The sequence below is a fragment of the Tachysurus vachellii genome, chromosome 1, assembly GCF_030014155.1.
Source record: "Tachysurus vachellii isolate PV-2020 chromosome 1, HZAU_Pvac_v1, whole genome shotgun sequence".
NCBI classification, from domain to species: Eukaryota; Metazoa; Chordata; class Actinopteri; order Siluriformes; family Bagridae; genus Tachysurus; species Tachysurus vachellii.
The window spans coordinates 3,410,522-3,422,761 of NC_083460.1; the positions used below are offsets into that span (position 1 = coordinate 3,410,522).

The 12,240-nt window shown below is 38.8% G+C and overlaps 1 protein-coding gene across 2 annotated transcripts in view; it reads right to left on the bottom strand.

The window, feature by feature from the left end:
- The window catches only part of egfra (epidermal growth factor receptor a (erythroblastic leukemia viral (v-erb-b) oncogene homolog, avian)), a 58,948-nt gene that overhangs the window by 16,371 nt on the left and 30,337 nt on the right, over positions 1-12,240 (bottom strand). The window contains exons 2-13 of one of the 2 annotated variants that reach the window (XM_060868236.1): positions 11,504-11,655; positions 10,234-10,420; positions 9,496-9,636; positions 9,296-9,364; positions 7,747-7,865; positions 6,667-6,808; positions 4,749-4,865; positions 3,281-3,407; positions 3,050-3,123; positions 1,947-2,037; positions 1,615-1,814; positions 115-247 (exon numbers count right to left, since the gene is read on the bottom strand). In XM_060868236.1, coding sequence (XP_060724219.1) covers positions 115-247; positions 1,615-1,814; positions 1,947-2,037; positions 3,050-3,123; positions 3,281-3,407; positions 4,749-4,865; positions 6,667-6,808; positions 7,747-7,865; positions 9,296-9,364; positions 9,496-9,636; positions 10,234-10,420; positions 11,504-11,655 — 1,552 coding nt within the window. Of the gene's footprint in view, positions 1-114; positions 248-1,614; positions 1,815-1,946; positions 2,038-3,044; positions 3,124-3,280; positions 3,408-4,748; positions 4,866-6,666; positions 6,809-7,746; positions 7,866-9,295; positions 9,365-9,495; positions 9,637-10,233; positions 10,421-11,503; positions 11,656-12,240 lie in introns of those variants that run through there. The other variant, XM_060868245.1, reaches the window with a different exon arrangement.

Consider the following 12,240-nt stretch of genomic DNA (forward strand, 5'->3'; position numbering starts at 1 on the left):
GCTCCACGACAGACGCCTTAATATCTCGTATAAGGATCAGCACTCTGAGGCACCGACCTCATGTATAGTGGTGACATGCGATAGAGATACAGATCTGCTACAGATGTGACTCACCCATCCAGGAGGTTACAGGAAGCCACACAGCTCGTCTTGCGTCTGTGGCTCACGCAGCTGAAGCACATGGTTGGCCCCGGACCCCAGCAACCGTCCGGCGTACACATCTCATCACAGGTACGGTTCTGTGCCGCTGCAGAAAACACAGAACCTCAGCGGTCAAGCCATCAAGAACATGTCTGTTATGTGTTCAGTATTTACAATGACGTGACATCATGATACAGACTGAAGAGCAGTGATGAAGGTCTGCGATGGAGGAGAGTGATGGAGAGCAGTGATGGAGGTCAGTGATGTAGGTCAATGATAAATGTCAGTCATGAAGGTGACTGATGGAGGTCAGTGAAGATGGTCAGTGATGGAGGTCAGTGATGGAGAGCAGTGATGAAGGTCAATGGTGGAGAACAGTGATGAAGGTCAGTAATGAAGCTCAGTAATGGAGAGCAGTGATGAAGGACAGTAATGTATGTCAGTGATGTACGTCAGTGATGAAGGTCAGTGATGGAGAGCAGTGATGTATGTCAGTGATAAAGGTCAGTGATGGCGCTCAGTGATGTATGTCAGTGATGTATGTCAGTGATGAAGGTCAGTAATGAAGCTCAGTGATGGAGAGCAGTGATGAAGGACAGTGATGAAGGTCAGTGATGAAGGTCAGTGATGGAGAGCAGTGATGTATGTCAGTGATGAAAGTCAGTGATGGAGCTCAGTAATAGAGAGCAGTGATAGAGAGCAGTGATGTATGTCTGTGATGAAGGTCAGTGATGGAGCTCAGTAATAGAGAGCAGTGATAGAGAGCAGTGATGTATGTCTGTGATGAAGGTCAGTGATGGAGCTCAGTGATAGAGAGCAGTGATGTATGTCAGTGATGTAGGTCAATGATAAAGGTCAATCATGAAGGTGACTGATGGAGGTCAGTGATGGAGGTCAGTGATGTAGAGCAGTGATGAAGGTCAATGGTGGAGAACAGTGATAAAGGTCAGTAATGAAGCTCAGTGATGGAGAGCAGTGATGTATGTCAGTGATGAAGGTCAGTGATGGAGAGCAGTGATGTATGTCAGTGATGAAGGTCAGTGATGAAGGTCAGTGATGGAGAGCAGTGATGTATGTCAGTGATGTATGTCAGTGATGAAGGTCAGTGATGGAGAGCAGTGATGTATGTCAGTGATGTATGTCAGTGATGGAGCTCAGTGATGGAGAGCAGTGATGTATGTCAGTGATGAAGGTCAGTGATGTATGTCAGTGATGTATGTCAGTGATGAAGGTCAGTGATGTATGTCAGTGATGTATGTCAGTGATGTATGTCAGTGATGTATGTCAGTGATGAAGGTCAGTGATGAAGCTCAGTGATGTATGTCAGTGATGTATGTCAGTGATGAAGGTCAGTGATGAAGCTCAGTGATGTATGTCAGTGATGTATGTCAGTGATGAAGGTCAGTGATGAAGCTCAGTGATGTATGTCAGTGATGTATGTCAGTGATGAAGGTCAGTGATAGAGCTCAGTACCACAGTTGGCGGCGTCTGCGTTCTGCATGGGTCGGACCTGCTGCCTGTCTGATTTAAAGAGTCGGTTCCAGTGCTCTGGGCTGTTGTAGCACAGTCTGGGGTTCTGTGTGATGGCCACGTCTCCATCACTGATCTCTCGTAGAGAGTGCAGGCCCAGGTACGTTATTTTAGTCCCACTGACCCCCAGACTCACCGTACCTCTGCAACAACAAAACAAATCATCACCTCCAACACTGACACTTTAAATCAGACCAATCGTTACTGGTGGATTAATACAACCTGAGATCCATAAAAAACCCCAAAAAATAGATTTGTTTAGTTTTCAATCTTACTGGTATTTAATTCGTCCGCGGATCACCTCCAGGTTTTCAAAGGGGCTGAGAGAAGGCATGTCATCTGTCCAGTGCTGAATCAGCAGAGTGCCTGGTAAAAAAAACACATGAACTCATGACATTCTTTCTTTCTTTCTTTCTTTCTTTCTTTCTTTCTTTCTTTCTTTCTTTCTTTCTTTCTTTCTTTCTTTCTTTCTTTCTTTCTTTCTTTCTTTCTTTCTTTCTTTCTTTCTTTCTTTCTTTCTTTCTTTCTCTTTCTTTCTTTCTTTCTTTCTTTCTTTCTTTCTTTCTTTCTTTCTTTCTTTCTTTCTTTCTTTCTTTCTTTCTTTCTTTCTTTCTTTCTTTCTTTTTCTTGTCTGTCTTTCTTTCTTTCTTTCTTTCTTTCTTTCTTTCTTTCTTTCTTTCTTTCTTTCTTTCTTTCTTTCTTTCTTTCTTTCTTTCTTTCTTTCTTTCTTTCTTTCTCTTTCTTTTTCTTTTCTTTCTTTCTTTCTTTCTTTCTTTCTTTCTTTCTTTCTTTCTTTCTTTCTTTCTTTCTTTCTTTCTTTCTTTCTTTCTTTCTTTTTCTTTCTTTCTTTCTTTCTTTCTTTCTTTCTTTTTCTTGTCTGTCTTTCTTTCTTTCTTGTCTGTCTTTTTCTTGTCTGTCTTTCTTTCTTTCTTGTCTGTCTTTTTCTTTCTTTCTTTCTTTCTTTCTTTCTTTCTCTTTCTTTTTATTTTCTGTCTTTCTTTCTTTCTTTCTTTCTTTCTTTCTTGTCTTTCTTTCTTTCTTTCTTTCTTTCTTTCTTTCTTTCTTTCTTTCTTGTCTGTCTCTTTCTTTCTTTCTTTCTTTCTTTCTTTCTTTCTTTCTTTCTTTCTTTCTTTCTTTCTCTTGTCTGTCTTTTTCTTTCTTTCTTTCTTTCTTTCTTTCTTTCTTTCTTTCTTTCTTTCTTGTCTGTCTTTTTCTTTCTTTCTTTCTTTCTTTCTTTCTTTCTTTCTTTCTTTCTTTCTTTTTTCTTTCTTTCTTTCTTTTTTCTTTCTTTCTTTCTTTCCTGTCTGTCTGTCTGCACAGTGATAGAGTGATAAATATACCAGTAGAAATAAAAGTTGTGGACAGAAACAGCACTAACCTGTAATTTCTTTCACTGTTTTGAAGACATTGAGTCTGACAGGATCCAGTGGGGGAGTCTTAGTAAATCTATCCCTGAAATCAGAAAAACAATAACCATGAATTTGTTCATGAAATATTAAGCAGAATCAGCTGTTTGTTCATCGCGTATCTTTAATTGTTCACAGCCTTAAGAGGCTCAGAGACCAGAAACAAGTCTACCGGAGAACATTTGACTGGTTACTCAACTCACCCTTGGAACGTTGTCTTCAGAATGGAGATGTCTCCATGGATCGTCGTACAGTTCTCGAACGAATCGATGTTGCTGGCATTGATGGACATGACGTCACTTAGATGACCCTCTCTTAGTCCAGAGCACACTGACAAATGACAAAAACGTGATCAAAGATCTCAAAATCTCCTCGAATGAGCACAATAGAGAAGTATTTCATTCCCACAAACTTTCCCTCTAAACCACACCAACAAACTTTCCAGGCTCGGATGTGGAACAATGTAACGAGCGAGTTAATGGTTTAAAATGGTTTTGTCTAACAAACTGACTGTAGAGAATAAAACAGCTAGGGGACAGAGAGAGAGAGAGAGAGAGAGAGAGAGAGAGAGAGAGAGAGAGAGAGAGAGAGAGAGAGAGAGAGAGAGAGAGACAGAGAGAGAGAGAGTGAGATACAGAGTGAGAGAGAGAGAGAGAGAGAGAGAGAGAGAGAGAGAGAGAGAATGAGAGAGAGAGAGAGAGAGAGAGAATGAGAGAGAGAGAGAGAGAGAGAGTGAGATACAGAGTGAGAGAGAGAGAGAGAGAGAGAGAGAGAATGAGAGAGAGAGAGAGAGAGAGAGAGAATGAGAGAGAGAGAGAGAGAGAGAGAGAGACAGAGAGAGAGAGAGAGTGAGATACAGAGAGAGAGAGAGAGAGAGAGAGAGAGAGAGAGAGAGAGAGAGAGAGAGAGAGAGAGAGAGAGAGAGAGAGAGAGAGAGAGAGAGAGATACAGAGTGAGAGAGAGAGAGGGAGAGAGATACAGAGTGAGAGAGATACTGTACAGAGTGAGAGAGATACAGAGTGAGTGAGAGAGAGAGATACAGAGTGAGAAAGAGAGAGAGATAGAGAGAGAGACAGAGAGAGATACAGAGTGAGAGAGAAAGAGATACAGAGTGAGAGAGAGAGAGAGAGAGAGAGAGAGAGAGAGAGAGAGAGAGAGAGAGAGAGAAAGAAAGAAAGAAAGGATGAAAGAAAGAAAGAAAGAAAAAAGAAAGAAAGAAAGAAAGAAAGAAAGAAAGAAAGAAAGAAAGAAAGAAAGAAAGAAACAAAGAAACAAAGAAAGAACACACAAACAAACAAAGCAAGACAGGACAAAGAAAGGAAGAAGTAATAGATAGATAGATAGATAGATAGATAGATAGATAGATAGATAGATAGATAGATAGATAGATAGATAGATAGATAGATAGATAGATAGATAGATAGATAGATAGATAGATAGATAGATCTCGTTAAAGTAAACGTTACAGTCCATGTTTTTATTTGCTTATTATTATGATTAATGGATTAGTTACTATGGAAACAATACCCAAGTTAGACCATTAATATAAACCTGTGATTTGTGGCAAGAGGCAACTGAACACCATCTGACCAATCAGATTCTAGAACTGACAGTGCTGTGATATCAGTGTTTTTACTGCGCGGTCATCCCTCCTTCCCTGCTGTACTTTACCTTTCGGACACAGACCGTCACACTTCTTACACTTCCTGACCCCGTCCTCGTCCACCTCATAAGTTCCAGGACTGCACGCTCGCACACATGCACCATGGTCTGTGACCACATAGTTATCTGGAAATGAAAAAAATGACCAGAGAAAACGTTCTGACGTTACTCAGAAACCAGAAACATCAGGAAAACGAATGCAAGCTCACGACTCAGAATTCAATGATTGTCTTAGATGATGGTTGGAATCCAGGACACTTTAACTACAGTGCTCAGACACACACACACTAACACACACACACACAAAAGACGTCTCTATTTTTTACGGCAGCTTCTCCTACGATACCCGTGAACATGTCATTTTAAATAATCATGTAGAAACCTTTGCTTGAAAATATGCAAATTCATCACAGGCTAACAAACTAGTTCTATGTTTGATTGAAGTTTTCGTTCTTTTACTTTTTACCCACTTAAAATTCTATTCTACATCTCAGTCCTTCTAATATAAATGTCATTTCGTAACTGCTACGAATTATTCAGTAACCAGTGGAAACTACAGTAAAAGCAGGTCTAAAAGATTGTCAGTGATTTGGAATCAGTGGAAGAAGGAAGAATGTCAGGGCTCTGGTTCCTGGGGGTTTGAGGGGTTAAACCTCTGAAGTTACCTGTGTTGTCCACGTGGCCATGCATTTGCAAGAGAATGGATGAATGAGGAAAAGCCCATGCCCGAGTCAGACAAGGACAATTTAGTGAAACTGAAACAAGGTTTTGTTTAGCTTGCAAATTTGTTCAAGCTGATTTAAAACTTCATTTTAACGTACGCCTGAGTGGTGTAACTGCGTACGGTTGTGTTTTATTGGCAAGAGAATGCTGAGACTGAATTCTGAGGATGTTTTGGATGTCTAGGCGTCTAAGAGAATAATGGAGATTCTTTCTCAATTGTGTGGGATGGTGACAGCTAATCATGCGACAGAGAAGTTTGAGAAATTGGGTAAGAACTTCTGCATGACTGATTTTATCGTAGACGCTAATGCTAGGAATCTTTGGGTTTCGCTCGGTGTCTGGTTTGTGGTGCTGGTGTAGGGCTGGGGTCAGGGGACAGTCAGTAGAATGCCTGCTCAAAAAATCGCTAGGAAGAAGTTGGCAAAAAGAAAAGTCTTTGGTCATGGGACCACAAACAATCACTTTATGTCAAATGAATCGATCACAGGGAAAATGGTGATTAGTCATGTGGGAACAACTGTGACAAGTTGCTAGTCATTGTGAACTACAGTGAATAGTGATTAGTCATTGGGGATATTTTGATCAATTGTTAGTTGTTGGGAAAAATGGTGATAGGTGATTAGTCATTGGGAAAGACTGTGGTATGTTATTAGTCATTGGGAACAACAGTGATTAGCGATTAGCCATAGGGAAAATGGTGATAGGTGATTAGTCATAGGTAAAGACTGTAATATGTTATTAGTCATTGGGAACAACAGTGATTAGTGATTAGCCATAGGGAAAATGGTGATAGGTGATTAGTCATTGGGAAAGACTGTGATATGTTATTAGTCATTGGGAACAACAGTGATTAGTGATTAGCCATAGGGAAAATGGTGATAGGTGATTAGTCATTGGGAAAGACTGTAATATGTTATTAGTCACTGGGAACAATAGTGATTAGTCATTAGTCATTGGGGGACACCGTGTTTAGTAATGTGTCGTTGGGGGAAATGGTGACAAGTGATTAGTCATTGGGGGAAATGGTGATCTGTGATTAGACATTAGGGAATATGGTGATTAGTCTTTGGGAACGATGGGGATTATTAATCAGTGTTGCCAGGGTTCTAAGAAGTCGGCAAATCTAGCTAAAACGAGAGAAGCGCCCCACTAATAATCTTAAAATCCTATGAGAATCCATCAGACTGAATGAACTGAATCTTACGTGGACACTTCTTCACACACGTGGCCCCGAAGTTATATTTCCCGTCCGGGTTTGGGGCCAGGTGGTGTGTGTTGGGGTTGTAGCGCATGAGAGGAGGGCATGCGTCTTTGCATGTATCCTCATCCTGGAAGTACTTGCAAGCCTGGAACACACACACACACACACACACACACACACACACACTACGTTCTGATAACTAAGTATTTCCTCACTGCCCCAGAGATTACGCTTCCTCCAGCTGTGCTCAGAGCCGGAGGCACTGCGATGCTGAGCCATGTTTAATCACAAAACCACTCGGTTCAGCCACAATGTACACACACAACAGCGCAGCGGTCTCAGCAGAGTGGATGTTTCCGGACTTGAGATACAAGCAAGATACAAGCAGCTTTTTAGAAACAGTGTCAACAATAAATAGGTGTATCAGAAGAGACTTAGATTACATTATCAGCTTCAAACTGAATACATTTTAGCACGTGGTCATGTTATCAGCTCCAGGTCATGTTAGTCTGGTCCATAAGGACTTCAGCGTTACTAGGAGATGATGCCATTCATCAATACCTTATGTTCAGGTGCAAAATGCACCTGAGTCCTTAGCTCTGTCTTTGTTTTATGTAGCACCATAGTCCTGGAGAAATGTTCTCTCATTTCACTTTGTACTGCAACAACTATATATGGTTGAAATGACAATAAAAGCTTCTTGTCTTGACTTGACAATAATAATAATAATTATAACACTGCTCAAAAGTTTTTTTCCCCTAACAGTGATTATAAGAAACTCTCTTTATGGCAAAAGTAACATATCGCAATGTTTTACGAAATTTCTTATCAATAATCAGCTATCCAGTTTAGAATAAACACACAAATGATCTAACACACTGATATATATTAATGACAAAGGATAAAATCCAACAATGAATTCTGTCCTGCTGTGATAGAGTAAAGATAGGCTTGTGCTTCCTCTGACTTTCAAAGGTCAATCCAGCCAATAAACCACCCAGGCTGTAGTGATATAAACACCAACACATGAGCAATTTCAATCACGCAGACAGTGAAGTGTTTTTTTTCTGTGTATTTCCTTACCAGGCAGTCTGTAGGTCTGGGGCCGGTACAGCCGGACGCACAGTGCTCGTTGCAGCAGTCGCTGGGTTTGGGGCCTTTACACCTCCCGGAGCACTGCTCGGCACACTTTAGCTTTGTGACTGCAAACGCACACAATGATCGCTTGTAATTAGACTAAGATACATGCGTAAGGACATTTTATTGGACTGATAGATTGCAGTACATTGAAGTACAAGTACTCAGATTACACTGATTGATTTTCTCTCATCTCATTTTCTTCCATTCCTCTCATTGCCATTTGAATCGTTTTTCTAAAGCCAGTTTGAAACAGGCAATGGAGAAAAAAAACCCCACAATACTTACACGATCACCACGTCATTTTCTGTAGACATAGGCTTTAGGTTTATAACCAGCTACCCATAGTCATTAAGAATAGCCGCAACCGATGAACTGTGGGTGTCTAAGCACCCTTTTCAAACAGAGTTCCGCAGAAAACTAAACAGTCCATCAATACAAGTTTTGTGACTGTAGCTCAGTGTTCACCCTGTATACTGCTTGCTGAATTCTGATGAGCTGGTTGTGGTTACGCAATTATGCTTCCTGAGAAACATCAATATAAACTAGAAACATGTCAAAAACTCAGACACTTTCAGGTTCTAATGGAAATTCATGTAATAAATCACAAATGACAGATGGTTTGGGTAAATGAAGTTACTAATAATGGGAGAAAAAATTATTTGTTTCAAAGTGTAGCGCTCGGACCCCTAAAAACCCTGAGCCGAGGAGTCACTGGTTTGCGTACAGTAAGAACCTGCAGTGAAGAACGTCTACAGTTTACAGTCATTTATTCCCATCAGAGCTTTTCATTAAAAGCATTTCATTTGTTTGATGTAACTTGCGAGCCGGAAAACAAGAAACGGCTATAATAAAATGTTTAATATTATAAAAACCGAAACAGCACAAACGAAACTGTTAGCAGCACAAAACAGAACAAAAACGAACGAGACTGTTTTTGTTTAATTTAGAGCAGGTGGGGGGCTGAGTGACCTTAGAATGACCACCTAATAAAATGTTTCATATTTAATAAACCGAAACAGCACAAACGAAACTTTTAGCAGCACAAACAAGCACAAACGGAGCACAAACGAACAAGACTTTTGTTGAATTTGGTGCATGTATGGGGGGGACGGGGGGACGATGACGTCATCGGCCAATAATTCAGTGTTTAATATTATAAAAACAAAAACAGCACAAACCGAACTTTTAGCAGCACAAACCAGCACAAACGAGGCACAAACGAACGAGACTATTTTGGGTAAATTTGGAGCAGGTGGGGGGGGCTGAGTGACCTAGATTTAACTATAATTAATCTTTTAATATCTATAAAAACCAAAGCAGCACAAATGAAAATTTTTGCAGCACAAACGGAGCACAAACGAACGAGACTTGCGTTTTGCGTTGGGTGGGACGCCAACTTCACGCTGGTTAATCACATTGTTAATAATATGCATGTATATATATGCATGCAATAACAAAGCATGTTAATAATATAATAATATTTACGACTTACAAGTCTGGCAGTTTTTAGGTCCAGGAGCCCAACAGGAGCCATTATAACAGCTTTGGTCACACTTCTTACCTATAAAAGAGAAAAGAAGAAAATATTCGAAAGTAGTATATTTATATGAGCAGATATAAGAAGATAAAATTGATATAAGAAGATATAAGCAATATTCTACATCAGAATATTGTATGTAGATGGTTGCTTACAGTGGCCTTTCATAATGTCCCGATGTACTATGATTTTAGGACTGGGACTGCGCTTCATGTTTACAATGTCAGCCCACTGAATGGTCTCCGCGTTACATAAGTAAAGGTTGTTGGCGAACTTCACACCACCCTCAAGTATTTCTAAAGAAGAATTTGCACATTAAAATTCAGTCCAATTCAATTATATTTTAACAATAAACATCGTACAAGAATATATACATTCAGAAATGTTTTAAATCTTAAATTAAAAGGGTTCCCAAAAGCTCCAGAGAATCATGTAGCAATGTCACACGTATATCTATGAGTCGAGTTTAAAATCAGAATGAACATGAAGAAACCTGAAATTGAATTGAAGGATGTGTAGCTTCCCAAATTTTCTGGGAACTCGATTTCAAGATCTGTCTAGTCTTCTGAGGATGTTTTTATATAATGTCCAATAAAAAGCTGCTACGTGTTTGTGTTTTGAAATAAAGCATAATTTTAGTAAAGTTTTTTTTTTTGTTAATAACCCTTAGTTATACTTATAGACTACAATATATAGACTTATATAATCTCTAAATCTTGTATCTTTTATCTTGAAAATCATTGCCATCACTTCCTTCTGAGGTTAACAGTGTATGGTATATTTAACTTCATAACCATGGAACACCATCAAGACAATATGTCATCATACCACAATTCATCCGCACCACAAACCTGTATCTGACTCATTTTTACCGGTATATTAACATGACGTACCCGTGAGGCTGTTGAGGGACAGCTGGTTAACTCCTCTTAATGTGGTTTGGTTATAATTTGATAGGACGGCCACTGCAAATTCGTTATCGTACAGCGAGTGGCCTCGAATGATGCGCAGGTTGTCTAGTGGGATCACCGGCGCTTTGTTCAGCGCTATGACCACGTGTCCTCCGACTTCTTCGATGGTCTAAAGAAAAACAAAGAATTTTTGGTTCTAATATTATAAAACACAAAAAAAAAAAAAAAAAAAAAAAAAAAAAAAAGGACATCTGTCAACAAGTTCACTTCCTGTTTATTATATATATATATATATATATATATTTTTTTTGTATTTTATTATTTCAGCATTCTTCAACATTAAAATAAAACGGCAAAAACAAAATATTATTCACACATGTAAATATAAAGACCTGCTGTAAGCTAGCTAATGTGAGACTAACTATTTATCTAGCGGCCGCGTAGCTGTTAAATCTTGAATAAAGCTTCACTGACAAATAAAAACGAGATAAAATTGTCAGGAATATCAACATTTTCCTCAGAAGTGTTGGTAACTTCCTGAGAAAACACTCTCTTTAGCTAAAATTACAATGTAAGTAAGTACAATTAGCATCAACCGCTATCTATGAAGCCATATTTATTTAAAAAAAAAAAAGTCAACTTATGACCTCAGAACTATCAGTGAATTGAAGTGTGAAAAAGGATGAATGTTTTTTTGGTATGAAATACGATGGTATGAAATAAATTAAAAAACGTTTAAAAAGCCTGGGGGGAGGGGTGCCTAGTTATCCAGTTAGCATAGCTAAAGTTTGTGCTAATGACTTTCTGGTTAAAACTATTCATACAAAATGATGGAATAAATGAAATAAAATGCTATTCATTTGGCTTTGATTTTGGTTCAAGCAGCGATCTTAGGGGTCCAAGCACCATTTGCAAATAGCATCGTATTTTGATAACTCAATGCTAACCCTGGGAAATGCCCAATAACTTAGATTTTCTAAATAATCCAATAATTATTATTAAGTATTATGTTGTAATACAACATATAACTTAACACTTCCAATAAAGTTTCATGTGCTACAGATGTTCAAGTAAATGAATTCAAATATCCGCATTATGTAACAAGATTTAAACTCGGTGTAGTTGTAAATATCCCACAGATGATTTATGTGAGACTGTCTCGTAAAAACACTGCGAACAAAATCAGTGTGTATACAGATTAAACGAGGGAGTATGGTCGGTCTAATTGGCTTGTCGTAAGAAATCTTCCTACCTTGAGAAAGGAAAGATCGTGCTTTTCTGAGGTGTGTGTGATTTCCAGGTTTTCCAGGATCACTGTGCAGTTGCTGTACATCTTCACCATGTTCTGGTAGTGATCGTCTACGGTGCTCAGCAGAGTCAGTCTGTTGTTCCCTCCCTGACACACTGAGTTCAGAGGACACAGGGGACCAAAATCAGAACACTAATTGTTTAAGTGTTAAAGTAATGCATAATTAATAATAACTAATAAAATATTCAGAAAGGAACATGCTACAGTTTTCTTGTTGACTTCATGCTTTCACCATCTCGTGATAAAAATCCTGCCCAATTTTGTTATTGTTTTGAAGTTTAAACTCCAGGGCCACCAAATGCCAATCCTGGGCCCCTAAGGCCCTTAACCCTCAGTTGCTCAGCTGTATAGCTGATGTAGAATTCTGTATAAAGGCATCTGCTTAATGCCATAGATGTAAATTTACATACTGTTAACTTGTTAGTTTTTATCATCATTTAAAATAAGTATCAATCATTTCCTGTTGTAATTTATTTTTAAGCAACAGATCCACACACACATTTCAAATCCCTATGCCATTTTTATATTTTTTATGCAAGTTTTATGTTAAGAATAAAACACTTGGTGGTTTGCTGTTATAATAAAAATTATTATAGACAATGTCAGACCAGCGAAATCTCTCTTACTGCCTTACTTAAGGTTTATTTTTTGGACCCTTCGACAAAACAACCTCGATTACT